At 37.6% G+C, this 17,670-nt stretch overlaps 2 protein-coding genes across 2 annotated transcripts; one reads left to right on the plus strand and one right to left on the minus strand.

The window, feature by feature from the left end:
* Positions 1–1,524: 1,524 nt before the first annotated feature.
* LOC134650015 (netrin receptor UNC5C-like) lies at positions 1,525–11,032 on the minus strand. Its single transcript, XM_063504831.1, has 13 exons — positions 10,498–11,032; positions 10,011–10,396; positions 8,495–8,705; positions 7,839–8,038; positions 7,567–7,645; positions 6,763–6,945; positions 6,556–6,612; positions 6,186–6,347; positions 5,427–5,558; positions 5,097–5,265; positions 4,689–4,780; positions 3,516–3,770; positions 1,525–2,851 (listed from the first exon to the last, which is right to left on the minus strand). Exons 1-13 carry the CDS (start codon positions 10,577–10,579, stop codon positions 1,692–1,694), a joined length of 3,168 nt encoding a protein of 1,055 aa, XP_063360901.1. The 5' UTR covers positions 10,580–11,032; the 3' UTR covers positions 1,525–1,691.
* Positions 11,033–13,079: 2,047 nt separating this feature from the next.
* On the plus strand, positions 13,080–17,496 carry LOC134650421 (uncharacterized). The gene is made up of 3 exons (XM_063505376.1): positions 13,080–13,099; positions 13,154–16,088; positions 17,482–17,496. The coding sequence occupies exons 2-3, from the start codon at positions 13,242–13,244 to the stop codon at positions 17,494–17,496; spliced, it is 2,862 nt and encodes a 953-aa protein (XP_063361446.1). The 5' UTR covers positions 13,080–13,099; positions 13,154–13,241.
* Positions 17,497–17,670: the final 174 nt, after the last annotated feature.

A 17,670-nucleotide genomic window follows, 5' to 3' on the forward strand; every position in this document is an offset into this window, starting at 1 on the left:
ACTTTTACTACCTAGATCTATGATCTAGGTCTAGATCTAGCTTTACTTGCGTGTCTTCCACTTTTCCTTAGCTCTCCCTTCTAATTCGAAAACATTATTAAAATAAATGAAATCAGGTTTTCTTTAAAACCGTAGCAAGCATCTTTGTGATCGAGTTCTTAATGATTCTCTAAAAACTTTCTTCTCTTTTTTATTTATACATACCTTACATTGGTACCATACGTGTGTGGTATCATATGATATGCGGCCATTTACCAAAGATTACTTGATATCCCGCGTAAAAGTTGAAGTAGGTAAATCCCGCATTAAAAAAAGTTTATAAAACAATGTCTTGTCGCCACAAAATTCCTATGAGATTCAGTCTTCATACCCAGAGAGATGATTACTTTGATAGCCTGGTAACAGTGGTAACTGACTTTGAGACGCATTTCCGAGAATTTTATCTCATTTAAATTCTGCCGGGATCCCATAGAGAGCACACATGGAATAGAGGACGTGCGTCTCTTCTGTGCAGTAAAAGTTTAATGACACTTCTGATATAATTTAGTAGGTAGTTCTCGCTATTGCGTTATATAACTTTGGAATTTTCGACTCGACTTCGTCTCGTCCCTTAAATTTGAAAAAACCCTTATTATGTATGTGTTGTACAAAATACTATTTATAATTTATTTAATTTGAAGCAAATATTGGAGCAAAGTAGGTCACCAATAGCCTCTCATTATGTTGTACAGTCGACGTCAAAGATATGTTTACATTTTTCGCCCTATCACAAAGGAGTAAGGTGCAAAACTGTAAACATATCTTTGACGTCGACTGTAATGGCCGACTGTGGTGAAAAATATTTTTGATAGATACCAGCTGCTTGTAATGGGGCAATTGAAGTGATTTATACAATGATTGAGCGAATAAAACACAAATTTGCTTAAACTTTTATTTCAATAAAAAAAGAAACCCTACATTTTTAGGGCAACAATTTTTGTCTGGCACTATTTATAAAACGGTGCACTCGTTTTATGATACGAATTTAGGCCATAAAATATTGGCATTTCATCCTAGAATAATTTAAGTAATTCTTCTTTTTAACCAAAACGACTTCCTTTTTATGTGAAGTTATTTAAATATTAAGCAATCATTAATTACTATAGTATTTCAATGTCTATTGTTAAATAACCTCAAATTATTACTTAGTAAGTGCCTAGTTGTTGCAGTTTTAAAAAGTTACTTAAGAAATCGGGACATGAGTCTTCTCATTATATTGTAACATAGTTTATATAGGTACAGTAATATCTGTAGGTAGGTGATAAAGTGCAGACACAACTAATGTTTCATATTTGGTACTAAAATAGTGAGGCCTTTTAAGTGAAATAATACTGAACTCTATAACTCTTATATATTATGTACAAACATCCGAACTAGGTAATGTATGAATCTACATTAAGTAAACAAATATACCTAGTTACAATCAACACCATAATATTCAATTCATTATGACAACTGTATTGTTAAATTAGCGATTTATAATGGAAATTAATATTTTATATCAACTAATAATAGTAATTAGAATCGAATATAGTAAGATATATTTTCTTTGCTTAAGCATTCCAAATGTTTTCGTACAAAAGTAGCCTAGGGTGTCTTTTGATCTATTTCTAAAAGTCTACAACTAACTTATTGTGTCGAAGTTTCAATTATTAATTGGGGAAACATCGTCTTTCAACAACAGTGGCGCAGTCAATCCGGCCCATTTCTCTAAATACCTTCGACAGATTCACCAACATGTGAGCGTCATTGTTCCTACACATCCACAGGTTCAGAATATTCTCCGTCGGAGAACATGTGTTTGAAAAGTAATAGTAATATGAAACTATCCTTAATTTTTCTGCCAAAAGTCTCCAATCGTTGCCTTTTGGAGTTTGAGAGTCTAGTAATTTACACAAAATAATTCTGTCCGACTTAGTAAGAATGTTCATACGGTAGTTATTGTCCACGCTTAAATTACTTCTATAATGGTTACCTCTGTACACAAAATCGTATCTGCCTTCTTTCTTAGATAAAGAAGAATAATTAAACGGGTTCTCTACAATATGCATGTTGTAATCGACACTGGAAGAGCTAAACCGCTTGTTGCAAGTCAAATTCGAGTTGAAATCGTTTGTTTTCAAAGTGAAGTTAACCGAATTCGATTGCTTTTGTTTTTGGTAAGCGGATAAGTTTAACTCAAAACAACTGATAGCGTCAGTTTGTTGTAAGATAAAATTACACTGTAAAGATCTAACTCCAAGATTCCAAACATGCGCGTAGGACAACTCCTGATACTTGCCTCCCGAAATTACCTTCCAGCCCACACCTATATCTCTAAGATTGATACATAAATCAGAACAACTTTCTTGAAAATAAATTGTTTTTGGCTCGGTTAGCAAAGAACTACCCATTCGCTTTTCATTTTCAACACAGTCATGCAAGGCATAAGGGGTATCATTTATCACATGAACTTTTAAACTGTAGTAACTTTCGTCTATTTTTTTCGAAACAAACAAGGCCAGTTTCAGCAGTTTTGCGTCCAGGCTGGTGAAGCTACGGCCAACTAAAACAAAGTCGCTTAGAAATTCGCACACGAGGTAAACTTTATTAGGATCGACTTGAGCGAAGATGGGGCTTCCGGGAGTTTCTTGACCCAGCGTTACAACTTTTCTCCATTCTCGTGTGTTGATTTCTTCTGGTTTCTGAAGTATGGAAAGAACCCAGCTGGCGTTTTTAAGTGATGCATTGTGAGGGAAGGAAAGAACCACCCCTTTGCGGAAGTGAAAGTTTTTCGGGCCGCAACGAATGACTGGGCTCAGCTGAGTTTCCCCTGTAAAAAAACTCGTGTCATAATAACACAGTCAATTTAGAACAATATTTTTCAAAATAAATAACTGTAAAAAGTTTGAGATATAAATTAATATCTTTTTTATCCAAAAGACAAACTAAATAGAAGATTCGTATTGACACTAAAAAAATAAAAGCTGATAAGCCCTGCCAGTCTCAACCACTATTTGCACAACGGATACTTTCGATTAAGGTTATTTCTCCGTTAATCTTATATTGGAAAATTGTTATATACTTGCCAACAATTGCCAAGTTGAAAACGGTGTTCAAACCTATTTCATACCGTCTGGTTCGAACAAATATAAAACGGGGACACAGTATGAGGTAGCAAATAGACAAGAACTGGGTCGAAAGTTCACGATGTTACATTGGGAGTTGTGAAACTCGTTTTATTCGTAACGAAATTCGTGAAATAATTTTCCTTTAGAAAGCTTGTTGCAATTTTAGACTAGTCAGATGTACATAAATAGGTTGACATTAATATATATCATCCTATTGGTATAACTTAAAAAAATAGGAAATGTGAGCTTAGAGACGATGATAACCCCTACACACAGTCTAGAAGATATAAATTATAAGAGTTAATGATTAAAAAAAAGTATTGCTATAAAAATTCTGTATTGTAGTAATTAAAGGACTATTGGTACCTTCTTGAAGGAAAGGCCTATTCCACTCCTCGTCCGTCACCTCAACCGTAAACAGCTCCTCTCCTTTTTCCACCACACCGTCAGGCACGAAGAGACTGACCCCACACTTGTCCATTATTAACCAATCGCCATCACCATTGACTATTTTCGACGTGGTCGTCTCGAAATGGGAGGCATTCATTCTAGAGTCTAGCGAAGCGTTGTTCTTTAGCGATGGTGACATTTCTACACTTTCGTTGCCATATGAAGAGCCCGCTGTAATCATAATAAGTGAGTAAGATACTGTTTCTCTTCAAGATAAACAAAAATATGAATCAATTGATACAGACAAAGAAGTTGTTACTATTAATAGAGACTGCGAGAGGACAAAATGCGAAAAATTATAAATAAAATGAAAAAAAAAATTCATAACAAATATAAGTAAAACAGCACAGCAATAAGTTACTAAAGTACGACCACGCTAAGCTTTCATACTAAGTGCTACGTCAAGTATGGAGCTTAAAAGGATATATATACATTCTTACTGCCAAGTTTGTACAAAGTTAGAGTGGTCAGAATGTAGAAGGTGTAGGTAATATAAACACATTTCAAAAACACTTTACCAAGCAGTTTAGCACTAACATTGAAAGCACAATTTTATTTCAATCAATAATGCAAAAAATCTGAAGAAAAGAACACTACTCATACTAAGACTAAATAGCATAACTCATACTAACACTAAATAGCAAGAAAAAGGGTGATGAGAGTAAATAGGCATAAAAAGTCTACTACCACTTATACATACTTTGAAGGTCCGAAATAATAAAATAGGTACTAACATTTCTGGTAACTTAAATACAAATTTCGAAATAGCTAAATTCGTAAATAGCTCTGCTAAAAGTTATTGTATTGATATTAAGTATTATCCGAATACAAGCTCTAAGCACGAACGATTTGAGGGATGGAGAGCATCCGGAGATTTGTTAAAAAAATCCTTGGAGGTCGCGTGCGCCATAACAAAAAATTACCAAGAAATATGTAAATAAAATAATATACCTATAAATTCTTATAAATTAATATTCATTCTAACACAAACGAAAATTGCTCCAAGAAGGTTGAGTTGACACTAATGTTTTAGATAACGAATATGGAAAATAGATAGAAAGCAAGCGTGCATTAGTACGTGAGACTCACAGCTCAAAAAGCAGCTGGAATCAGAACGGTCTGACTCCACTTCGGCGCGTCCGATGTCCGGTCTTACCTCATGGTCTATGGGAGACATGTAACTGGAGGGAATGATGCGATTAACATCCTAGATCCTCAAATGAATATTAGACGACGGGAAAAGGTCGCTCCCATTAAAGAGAGACGGTATAATGAATGGGATTTTAGCAATTAATTTAAATCTCACAAAGATGAGTGTATATTCTGCTCATTTATGAATTTTAACTTTTTAGGACCACTTGCACCATTCACTAACCCGGAGTTAACCGGTTAAACCTGCAGTAACCATGGTTACCAGTATAATTTGACACTGGGTTAACGGTTTTACCGGTTAACCCCGGGTTAGTGGTATGGTGCAAGTGGCGGTTAGAATATTACCTATTGGCTAACTGCGGTACTTCATACAAGTGATCTGGTCTTGAATTGATGGAGGTGCTCATAGGTCTGTGTGTTCTCCTGGAGTCCATTGTCTGGAATTCTTCGTGTATTGTTAGGTCTGGCTGGTTGGTTAAGGTCCTTTTTATTACGCTACCAAAGTAGTTTGAACCTGAAAGAAAACCTAGTAAGTTTGTTTTTGGCTTTCGTGTCACCAGAAACGGTAACTAAGTCTTCTTGTGGAATTTTTTTATTTCAAAAAATAGTAACACAAAAAATATTTATGTTTGTTTAGTATTATTTTAAGAGAGATTCCAATCAAATTTAAGTTACCTGGTGGAGGTTTCACATAAGGCGAGTTTTCTGATATCTTTATCTTCATGTACTTTATTCCCAATAAGACAACAACTATTAAAATCAAAAACGCAATTGACAATGCTACCAGAAGAGCCCAATACGATGACACTGAAAAAACAAACAAACTTATTCATAATTCTTTAATTTTCAGGAAATTATCTTTGGGAAACAGTGTTTCGGAGTCACTAAATATTTTTTCTGTGAAAACTGAAATTCAGTACCTCGGAGATTTATTAATTATTAGAATTATTCTTATCAAGATAAGTATAACATTAATTAAAACCTCGAAATAGGAACCTACTGGGAATTAATATTAATGAATTCTAGTCATTTAAATTGTATTTTTTTCCTTATTTTCTCGTAATGCATGTTAATTATAAGATGTATTTTTTTTGAAAAGATGTGTCCCGCCAAGTTTGTTGCCGGTCCCATATTTGGATACCCTCCTCCAATTGAGGGGGGATTTAAATCTTCTCGGGGCAGAGGTGTAGGGTTGGAGCCGGTGTAACTTTATTTGACGTTCATAAGCGCATTGTAATTATGCCTTCCTGAATAAACTATCTTTTATCTTATCTTATCTTATTAAAAAACCATTCGATTTTACAGAATAAGGAATAAGATGATAATTTTCCACTCGAAAATTGTTTAATCAAGGCAAAATGTTCGAACGCGTTTTCCAGCTATTCGAAATTTAATAATTTTGACTTATTTTAAATATATTCAATTAAATATTACCATCGTTTCCCTTATCAGTTTTGGAAGTCCTCACACACATAGGACATTGAGCCATCTGGTAATCTTTTCCAAGGCAGGCCGCACTGGTCAGGCAACGGCGTCGTCTGGTCTGAAGACAGTCGGTGTCACAACGCGACCATTCTGACCATTGGGACCAGCGACCTGAAACGGTATTTTTTAGAATACTGCTTACTACTTAGTACCTATCAAGATCAGGGATTCGTTATATTTCCTTGTTATGCTAGAATGGTATTTAGGTAAAGCCAATGAGTTATCAGATTAGCAAAATTCAACGCAAAAACTGAAAATGAATACGGATTCATTTGTATGAATTATCACAATCTAAATTGGTCGTACCCAACCCACTTACCTATTAATACATCAGACGACTGATCTGCTAACTCATCTAAACCATCAACATACATATCTGAAACATAGGAATTAACATTAAGTTTAAGCATTAAAATATTGAAAAATTCTTCATAGAAAAATTGGTCAAAAAATTCTACCACGTTTAATTCGTTTCTGTTATAAGTAGGCGAGCTAGTGAAAAGAGACCATTGCCACTGCAACTTACCTAAATCGCACTCCAAGCAGTCTGGTGTCTTTTGCACGCTAAAGCCCAAGCACGGTTGGCCTCCGTTCAAAGGCCTGGGTGATGTGCAGGACCGGACACGTCTTCGTCCCGTCCGACCCTCGCGCGTTTGGCCGTTGCACCAGCATTCTGCCCACGATGACCAGGGTGACCAACCACCGTTTACTAGTGAGAAAAGCAAATAATCTAAATTTAGAAATATTTGTTAGTGTCTAGGCTAACGACTAACAACAAAGGTGTTAGAGATAAACAAGTCTACTAGGTCTAAGATGTAATTAAAATTATTGACTAATATCTGGGAGACCGAGCTTTGCTCGGAAAATATATAAAAACTCAAAAATTAGCGTTTTCCCAGAGATAAGACCTAGCTAGATTGATTTTTCGCCCCCGAAAACCCCCATATAGCAAATTTCATGGAAATCGTTAGAGCAGTTTCCGAGATCCCCGAAATATATATATAAATAAACATATAAATAAATAAATAAGCAAGAATAAAAGTATCGTAAGTAGTAAGTATCGTTTAAAGGTATTAGATCAGTGGTTCCTAACCTTTTCAGTCCGGTCACCCCTATGACCAACTAGGAAACCTGATTTTACCCCTCCTCCCAATGGTAATAAAAAATTTAAACGTGTACGTTTGTTGTATTGTTATATTAGGTTAGCTTATTGCCCTCGTAAAAAACCAGTTTTACCCCCACGGGGGTAATTACCCCCAGGTTAGGAACCACTGTATTAGATAATTTACAAGACGTAATGAACATATAATAAAACAGGTAGGAAACTTACCGAAAACTGTTAACAGTGCTGGTTCAGATATTCGTTTTCCAGCTAAATTTTCAGCTACGCAAGTATAGTTTGCCATATCCTGAAACAGTATCAGGTTTAAGTAAAAGTTATCTCTTAAACTACAGTTTGCTATTGTAGATATTCCTAAATCATATCCATATCAAATTCATAACCTGTTATTACAATCACAATACACCTCCCGTGCAGTGCCTGATTCCAAGCAGAAATTATAATTTGCAATAATTTAGGTGTGAGAAGTGTCAACGACTTACCAGAAGCGAAACTTGCTTGATGATCAGGTCCCCGTCCTTAGTGACTTGCACATTGTCACCAACAGTGATGGGGGCTCCGTTCTTCAGCCAGTAGAGCTGCGCGAACGGCGCCGCGGGCGGCGGCTCGCATCGGAACGACGCGGGGGCGCTCTGTTTGACCAACTGGGATTGAGGGGCTGAGGTGAAATGCTTCTTGATATCTGGGAGAAATAGTGAGCGCCCAATTCGGGTTTCAGTCAGTATGTACAGTACCTACGGCTTTTATGTGGGTGCCTCTTTTAACAGACACCTTTTTAGGGTTTTGTCTAGGAAACAAAAAGTGTTAGCTACTAAAACTTTTGCTTTTTTGCATTTGTCGTCAGTTTGTTATGCTAAAAATATAGGTGTCTTTCCAATTGTACTTAATAAAATTTAAGAATCCTTAAATTTTGCTAGTACAGAGAAAACGCGTTTAAATAAATAAACATTAGGGACAATTGACCGAATGAAAAAAAAATGTATGAGGCTTATGAGTGCCCTTGCTGAGTCCAAAAATAAAATAGAGACACAAACCTGTTTACACAGCTTCTTGAACATAACAATATGATCTGAGCTGGGTGAACAGAGTCAACTACAGGATATTTTTATCACCAAACATATGGTAAAGAAGAACTCACAAGCAAGCTCCACAGTAGCTGGCTGGCTCCTGATATGCCCTCGGCTAGTCCAGGCGAAGCAGGAGCACTGATACTTCTCGCTCCCGAAGTACTCCTCAACATGTTCCCTGGTCACGTTGTACTCTCCCTCGATTATCCTCACCCCTGTTTGGGGATCTACGAATGCGAAGTTTAGCGCATGTGTCTTTTCGCCATTGCATTTGAAGTACACCTAGGAAAGTTAAAAAATCGAGTTATCATAATAATTATGTAAGTGTTTGATATTGTACTAAACCTGAAAAATCTCAGTTAAAACTAGTTTTCACCGAGGTCTTACGGAAAATCATTTTTAACCTGTGAAAACGCATTTTCTCTGAGGTAATCACGTCAAAATCAGTTAAAATCAGTTTTTCGGGGAAAACTCGTTTTCACTCAGAATGGGTTTTAACGGTGCAAGCAGCAAGACAAAGCAAAACAAGCAGTCTAAAGAATGTAGTAATTTTATTTCACAAAATTTTCGACCTGATTTATTAATTCACCAAAGCTCCATTCTGTTAGTAGGTACTTTACGGGAATTATTATCTTCACAACACCCACCCATAAACTACCCATGGGTAATAATAGTCTACATATATGGCTGGAGGGAAAATCCTCTAAAAGCATTGAACAAAGCGTTACCGGTAGTTCCAATGTCGTTAGAGACGTCGAGGACGACATCACTCTTACGGAATGGCCGTGACACCCGTGCCGAACAAAAGTTGTCAGACATTGATTTATCTCTCATACTCTCACGCGAATCACGTTCTCAAGAAATGTAATATTGATGGATGCTTTAATTACTGTCACGACTCGGGTGGAAAATTTGTAAAATCGTTAAAAAAATGATTTTATAATAATATTTACCTAAATAAAACCTATTTTGAAATGTAATTGAAGTTTATATGATATAAATTCGTAAGAACCCATTATTCTTAATGGCTTTCGATTTTTTTACTAACAATAAGTTAGCCTTATTGGGCTCCGAATATTATGTAACGTCAAACTTGCCAACTTTGCCTCTAAAGATACCCATCTTTGCTCAATAACTAACTTTTTAAATAAACAAGTTCGTTTAGAGAGCTTACACTATTATTTTTAGTAAGTACAAAGTAGGTTATAATTTTGTGACAACAATACACATGTAATAAGTTTAATGAGTTTAACTTAACTCGAGAATTTTGCCCAAAATATTAACCTTTTATAGAAGTTTTTTTATAATAAAGCGGGCAAAGTTGACTAGTTTAATAAAGGGCATACATAAGAATAGTTTTTATATAGCTATTTATAAAAAGAGATATTTAAATGTCTACATCATACCTAAAAGGGGTCGAATGAATGCAGCATGACCTTGGAAAAAAACTCTTTAAAAAGACCCCTGTTGCGACCCCATCTCACTAACTGCGCTATTACTTTGATTGAAATGCACCTCCGCAACAGGAGGCAAATCAATTATAAAAGTGCCAAGCATCTAAATTTTAGTTATTAAAAGCATACTTACTTCTAAAGCGTTAGCCACTCTGCATTTTAAAGTGGCCGGTTTATTTTTCACTACATAAGTATTTTCCGGCTCTAAAAGAAAAATCGGAAGGTTGTCTTTGGCCGTGTGAAGTGGTATCTTATCATCAGGCGTATGCTCTTGATTCTCTTTGCTTTTTACGTTTTCTTTCTCTGGCAAGTCTTTGTAGTGTGTTTCTTTTTCATAATCATAATCTGCATATAGATTGTCATCATCATCATCGACGTCTTCGATGTCTTCGTTGTTAGTGAAAATAGGGGGAAGAAAGTAATCTTTTGCGGCCGCATCCGGTTTAGTTAAGAAATCTAATGGTTTTTCAAGCAGATCGTCCGTTGTTTCCGTCGTATCATCTGTTTGCGTCCAAGAACCTACAAATAATTTTACCTTCATGACTTGTCAAAACAATTTCTTAAAGTTCCTGCTGTCATTATTAAATGTATCATAATAACTTATAATTTCAATTACTTACGCTTTGCTGTGTCCTCCCCTTTTACATATAACGTCAGTTGTATTTGTAATAGAACTAAATAGGTCCAAATATTCACTTCCATTTATACACTCTATTATTTTAATGTTTATAAAATCATACTCATTAGGATCATTGTGTTCCATTACTAAATAAACACTTTACATTCTACTCAAAACAAAATCGCACAGTATTGGGGGTTTGTGAATATTTTTACAGTTCCGTAACATATTACGTAAATCCAATAAGACGTGGTAGAACGTCATAAAACTATCGAAATTTCGTGAAACTTCACTGCACTAAAACCGTGAATCGATAACAGTTACCAACAACAACGTATGTCGCACAAACTGCAATAAAGTTAGATCCTCCTGAATTTTCACAATGTTATAGAAGTCGTAAAAGTTTACGAGAATTCCCGGGAATAAAACGAAAGTGCTGCCCCTGTGGCGGACGAACATCGACTGCCAAAGGGGATGAATGAAAACGAGAATTTTGTTGGGGTTGCGGCGCGCATGCCTGGAACTTGTAGGTAAAAGCTTTGGTTTAGTAAAAAAAAAGCGGCCAAGTGCGAGTCGGACTCGCCCATGAAGGGTTCCGTATTTAGGCGATTTATGACGTATAAAAAAAAACTACTTACTAGATCTTGTTCAAACCAATTTTCGGTGGAAGTTTACATGGTAATGTACATCATATATTTTTTTTAGTTTTATCATTCTTGTTTAGGAATATATTATTTCTTCTAGCAACATTGTACTTCAAATTTACATTCTTTCATTTTTACCGGATATCCGTCATTCGAAACTACATTCAGTCATTTTAGATTTAAAAAAAAAATCACTTCGACAATGGCGGTAATATCGCGACATCGCGTCCACTTAGTGTTAATTTCGATTAAAGTAAAATATCAGTCCTTGTGCATTTTCTGCCTTCTGCATCCTATTTATTTTATAACTAGACAGTGACAGACTTAATTTGTGAGAAAGAAGACAAGAAGATCATAGAAGTTCAGCGGGCCCGCTCTCCGCGGGATTGCCAAGTAATTTTCTCTCACTGACCAGGTACTGTTTTCTAAATCCATTTTAATCTTCGCGCCCATTTCATTCTGTCCTTATTCTGTTCCTAACATAAAATTTGGTCCATTCGAGCAGGATATTTAAAAATCTATTTAGTAGAACCGGACATATTCATTCGAAATAATTTCATTTCATACGGTCGGCCATTAATTGTCAAGTCAAATTTGTCCAACTAAAGTTAACTGTCTGCAAGATTGCATTTGTCGTAATTAATTTACTGTCTGTACTCGGTACATTTATGCCTGCAAGTTTGCATTTGTCGTACTTTTAAACACTTAAAAGTAATTGTCTGTCCTCGGTTCGTGGATATTTTATCAAAAGTGAATGCATGTGTTGCATTATTCTTACGAAAGTAATTAGTTTTCTTGTCTACGTGTAACGTATTATATGTATATCATACTTTGTCTTAAACGTTAAAAGAAATACGTCATTATACGTTTAATTGTCTGCTTTGCATTTTAGAGTCGTACGTTTTTAAAAAAATTGAAGGTGGAATCACATTTCTTTTCGTCAGTGGTGGTAGCAAGATAAGGCTAGTGTTCACGTTCACAATCAGTTTGAGCGTTTTTAAAAGTCATTCCCATTCCGTTCAGTTCGAGTACAGTGCAAACATACCTTATTTTTAGTCTATGCTCGTGAACGACTTGAACGAAGTGAAGTGTCATTCGATTCCTGTCCTGTCAGTGTCACGTTAATTTTTGAGATTAAAATTAAACTTCTTCGAGTTGTTTATTGCTTTAGTTTGCATAACAAAGCCCGCAGCTTTGTTACTTTGTGGTTTGTGATAGTGTTTTGAAGGAGTACGCGGTGTTGTGAAAAATGAGTGCAGAAATACGTTACAAATTGGCCAAACTTCAAATAGATTTGTTATACAGTGCCGCGGAATCTGCTGGAGAAGATAATACAAAACTTCTTGAATTCAAAACGAGATGCAGCGATCTCATTCAAACAAAAAACGAGTTTAAAGACGCTTATGTGTCGGTGGAAGCGGCGAAGCGTGCAGGTTTCGATCCCGACAAGCACCTCGAAGAGTTTTTGGCTTATGACGCGAAATTGAACAGTGTAAGTGTTATTTATACACAATTATTTCCGGCGAATACGTCGACGTCTGCGAACGTAGGTAACTCACAGTTTTGCACACCTGATATACCTCTGCCGCGCATTTCGCTTCCATCATTTACGGGCGATGTCACGAAATGGACAAATTTCATAAACATATTCAAAAGTATAATTGACGAGAGTGCTACCATCAAACCTGTGAGAAAATTACATTATCTGATATCATGTTTATCAGGTGAACCTCTTGATTTAGTCAAGCACTTGCCGCTTACTGATCAAAACTATGGTGTTGCTTTGACATTATTGGAGAACCGATTTTCCAATATACGACTTATTGCCGATACGCATTTAGAAGCTATTATGTCGCTTTCTGCCATTGTAAATTTAAGGTCTGACTTGAGATCTTTCTTGAACACTTTTAATGAACACTTAGCCGCTCTTCGAGCCTTGAAATTTAAACCTGATGAGTGGTCGTTTATATTACTCCATGTCCTATTGAAAAAATTGCCGATGGAGATGCGCAGTAAATTTGAATTAAGTTTGTCTGGATCGGATATTCCTAAATATTCTGAACTTATTGCTTTCTTGGAATATCAATGTAAGGCATTAGAAATGTCTATTGCGTTGAAGGCAACAGCTAGCGGGTCACCTAAACAACCTGTTGTCAAGACACCGCCTCATCGCAATACTAAACTGGTGATGCATGTCCAAGAGGGCAATAAGGAAATAAATTGTCGATATTGTAATTTGGATCATTACATGTATATGTGCAATAAATTCAAGGCTTTGAATATTGATCAGCGTAGAGATTTTCTGAAATCTAAAAATTTGTGTTTTAATTGTTTTGGTACACACAAATATCATGAGTGTAGTTCATTACATAAATGTAAGTTGTGCCGGGCTAAACACCACACTTTGATCTGTCCGTCTTCGACACAACCTGATAGCACTCTACCTGTGGTGAAGTCAGCTGTTGTCGTGGCTGAAATGGTTGAGCCTTCATATCCAGAAGGTGAACAAGAACCTAATAGCATTACCAGTGTTAATAATGCTACAATGAAGTCTTTCATGGTAAAGGATACCAAGCCTAAGTTGCCAAATGTACTGTTAGCTACGGCCATGGGCCTTGCTGGGAATGGCGATGGACATTTCCAACCTGTTCGCTTGTTTATTGATCCAGGCGCAGAATGTTCGATAATCTCTGAGGAGTGTGTTCAAAGACTCCAACTCAAACATAACCATCAACCTGTGTCTATCTATGGTGTAGGGCCGAGTGTGCCTCATCGGTCTCATGGAATGACCAATGTGTTTTTAAAGTCCATGACTTCTGACAAGCCGTTGCTTACTGTTTCGGCTGTCATTTTAAAGTATGCTACTGGCGACTTGCCCAGTGTCTCTCTGTCTGCGGACATAAAGTCAAATTATCAAGGCCTGCAATTGGCTGATAATGATTTTTTCCTGTCTAGGCCTATAGACATTTTATTAGGCAGTGATGTCTACAATGACATTTTCTGTGGTGAGAAGGTGTGGCCTTCCACTGACTTACCGGCGGCTTACCGAACCATTTTTGGTTGGGTAATAATTGGTAAATCCTTACCGACTACCAATTCGGTTCCTCATCTGTCATCTCATCATGTGGCGTTAGATGATTGTCTGACTAGATTCTGGGAGATTGAACAAATTCCCGAATCTGTACTTCCTGATCCCGATGATCAAATTATTGAGGATCATTTTTTAAATAATGTTTCGCGGGATAATGAAAATCGTTTTATTGTCCGTTTACCCTTCAAGGGAAATCAAAGTGAGTTGGGTGATAGTCGTGAATTGGCCGCTCGGAGACTTTTAAGTCTTGAGAGGAGATTTAAAAGAGATCCTAAACTCAAGGCAGACTATAGTGAGGTGTTTCAAGAATATCTGGACGAGAATCATATGGAGCCTGTCTTTGACCCTCCGGGTAGTGGTAAATATTACCTTAGCCATCATGCTGTGATAAAAGAGTCTTCATCAACTACAAAATGTAGGCCAGTCTTTGATGCGTCTATGCCCTCTTCTACGGGCGTGTCTTTGAACAACGTTCTGCATGTTGGTCCCAAACTTCAGCGTAACATAGTAGACGTACTTACACGTTTTCGTCTTCAGCCTGTCGCATTCACTTGTGACATCAAGGGTATGTACAGACAAGTACTTGTGCACCCGGACGATCGTGACTATCAAAGAGTTCTCTGGCGTCAACACCCTGATGACCCCATTGAAGAATTTCGTTTGAGGACGGTCACGTTCGGAGTCTCCTCAAGTCCGTTCCTCGCTATGAGGTGTATCTTGAGATTGGCAGAGGAGGCCAAGACCTCACACCCTGTCGCTAGTCAAATTTTGTCTGATCAAATTTTTGTTGATGACATAGTGACAGGAGCTCCTGATCCTGACACAGCTCGAAAGGTTCGAGCTGAATTGATCGACCTCCTAAGTCAAGAGTGTTTCGAATTGCGAAAGTGGTCGAGCAATAGTGATGAATTTCTATCTGATTTGCCTGACGACGTCCGTGAAGGACCATTGTCATTTGATCCTCAAAATGAAGGGTCTGTTAAGGTACTCGGTGTAAAGTGGAACCCTACATCTGATGTGTTCATGTATCATAGTAGAATTTCTAACACAGGAATGACTAAACGTGCCGTGCTTGCTAACATAGCTTGCATATATGACCCTTGTGGCTGGTTGATACCAATTGTATTCATGGCCAAGGCTTTCATGCAACGGTTGTGGCTTTTAGGGATTGGCTGGGATGACCCCTTACCTGATGATGAACAGGCTCAGTGGCTTTCGTTTATAGGGGAGTTCCCTAGCTTATCAAACATTAAATTAAGCAGATTTGTCTTGCCTACTGATGGCAATAAATTTTCTCTTCACGCATTTTCAGATGCGTCCCTTAAAGGTTACGCTGCAGTGGTCTACCTTCGTGTCGAGAGGATCAACGGTGAAGTGGAGGTCCACCTGCTCTTATCGAAGAGTAAAGTTTCGCCGTTACAGACAAAAATGACAATTCCGAGGCTGGAGCTGTGTGGAGCCCTGCTAGCGTCTAAACTTACCAAACATTCTTCAGAACTGATTAATGTTGCCCACGACATTGTAATCTGGTGTGACTCGAGCATTACATTGTCATGGATTCGCACACCCGTTTATCAGCTCAAAATGTTTGAGGGAAACCGAGTTTCTCAAATATTAGCGAACTCGTCTCCTTCTCTCTGGAGACATGTACCATCTTCAATGAATCCTGCAGATGCTGCCTCCCGAGGTTTGATGCCCTCGGAGCTTGGCTCACATCCTCTTTGGTGGGGTCCACCTTGGCTCAAGCAAGCGCCAGATACCTGGCCATCCGAAGACACCGTTGCGCGAAAAACGGTTTCTCCGGATCCTGAGGAGGAGGTAGTATCTACTGCCCACGTGAGCAAGGTCTCTTGTGAGGTAGATGCGACTGAATTCATGTTAAAATATAGTTCCCTTCACAGGCTCGTGAAGGTCCACGGATACTGTCTTCGATTTGTTCATAATTTGAAGAACCCTACTTCAAAACGAGTGGGTCCATTGACTTGCGTCGAATGGCGTAACGCCCTATACTCGTTAATAAAAATTGTCCAGGGTTCAGTTTTCGCCACTGAAATAAAATTAGTGCAACGTGGGTTACCTCACCGAACTAACTTTCGAAAACTGACTCCTTTCCTTGACTCAGAGGGTTTCCTGCGAGTGTTAGGAAGACTGAAGTATAAAAACTTGTCCTCACAACGGAAACACACAGTCATCCTTCCGAAATCACATCATTTAACAACTTTGTTGATAAACTATTATCACGAATTGTACTTGCATGTGGGAGTGCCCGTGCTCCTGTCATTATTGCGTAAGCAATTCTGGATTTTATCGGCTCGGACTGTCATTAAACGACTAATACGTAAATGTCACAAATGCTTTAAGGCTAATCCTAAACCTGCCGATTATTTAATGGCTGATTTACCTCCATCAAGAGTCACGCCTTGTAGACCATTCTCAAAAGTTGGAGTAGACTATGCTGGTCCTTTCTTAATAAAAACGTCTAAGTTAAAACGTGCTCCAGTCACGAAAGCTTATTTGTGTATATTTGTCTGCATGGTCACGAAGGCGTGCCATTTGGAATTAGTATCGGATCTCTCTACAGATTGTTTCTTGGCCTGTCTTACTCGGTTTATTAGTAGACGAGGATGGTGCTCTGATGTCTTCTCTGATTGTGGCACCAATTTCATTGGAGCAAACAATCATCTAAAAGAACTTTATTCCTTTCTGAAGCGGTGCACCGTGGATTCTGACGTGCAAAACTACTTTCTCAAACATCAACTTACGTGGCATTTCAATCCCCCTTCTGCTCCGAGTATGGGAGGACTTTGGGAATCGACCGTAAGATCGTCTAAATTACTATTAAGACGTATTCTGGGTGAAACTGTTCTTACCTTCGAGGAATTAAGCAGTGTATTTTGTAAACTGGAGTCGATTTTGAATTCTAGACCTTTATGTCCGGTTTCTGACGACGTTGATGAGATTGATGTATTAACACCAGCCCATTTTCTCATAGGAGATAACATGGTTTCATTACCGGAATATGACTTACATACTGAAAAACTGAATAGATTATCTCGGTGGCAACTTCTTCAAAATTTAACTCAACAGTTCTGGCGTCGGTTCAATGTAGAATATTTGCATCATTTGCAAGGTCGTAATAAGTGGTTCAAACCATCTGAAAACTTAAAGGTGAATGACATCGTACTCATTGTGAACGAGAACACAACTCCTTACTGTTGGAAGTTAGCTCGCATAGTCTCTTTGTCGCCAGGACGAGATGGCATAGCACGCGTAGCTACTTTAAAGACTAGTACTGGCAATAATTTAGTTCGCCCTGTATCTAAACTTTGCCCTCTTCCTTACCAGCACTGATTGAAACATAGTAAAATAAATTTCATACCTAGTTTTAAGGAATAACGTACTTCTCTTTTAAGTTCTAGCAGATAATTTGTACTCATGT

This window comes from Cydia amplana, chromosome 8 (genome assembly GCF_948474715.1).
Source record: "Cydia amplana chromosome 8, ilCydAmpl1.1, whole genome shotgun sequence".
Classification (NCBI taxonomy): domain Eukaryota; kingdom Metazoa; phylum Arthropoda; class Insecta; order Lepidoptera; family Tortricidae; genus Cydia; species Cydia amplana.

Coding starts and splice junctions, on each gene's coding strand:
- LOC134650015 (XM_063504831.1), bottom strand. CDS start 10,579: ATGGAAGTGAATATTTGGACCTATTTAGTTCTATTACAAATACAACTG. Junction 5,559..6,185: donor AACTGATAAGGGAAACGATG/GTAATATTTAAT, acceptor TTGTTTTTTCAG/TGTCATCGTATTGGGCTCTT. Junction 5,266..5,426: donor TTATGTGAAACCTCCACCAG/GTAACTTAAATT, acceptor GTTTTCTTTCAG/GTTCAAACTACTTTGGTAGC.
- LOC134650421 (XM_063505376.1), top strand. CDS start 13,242: ATGTCTATTGCGTTGAAGGCAACAGCTAGCGGGTCACCTAAACAACCT.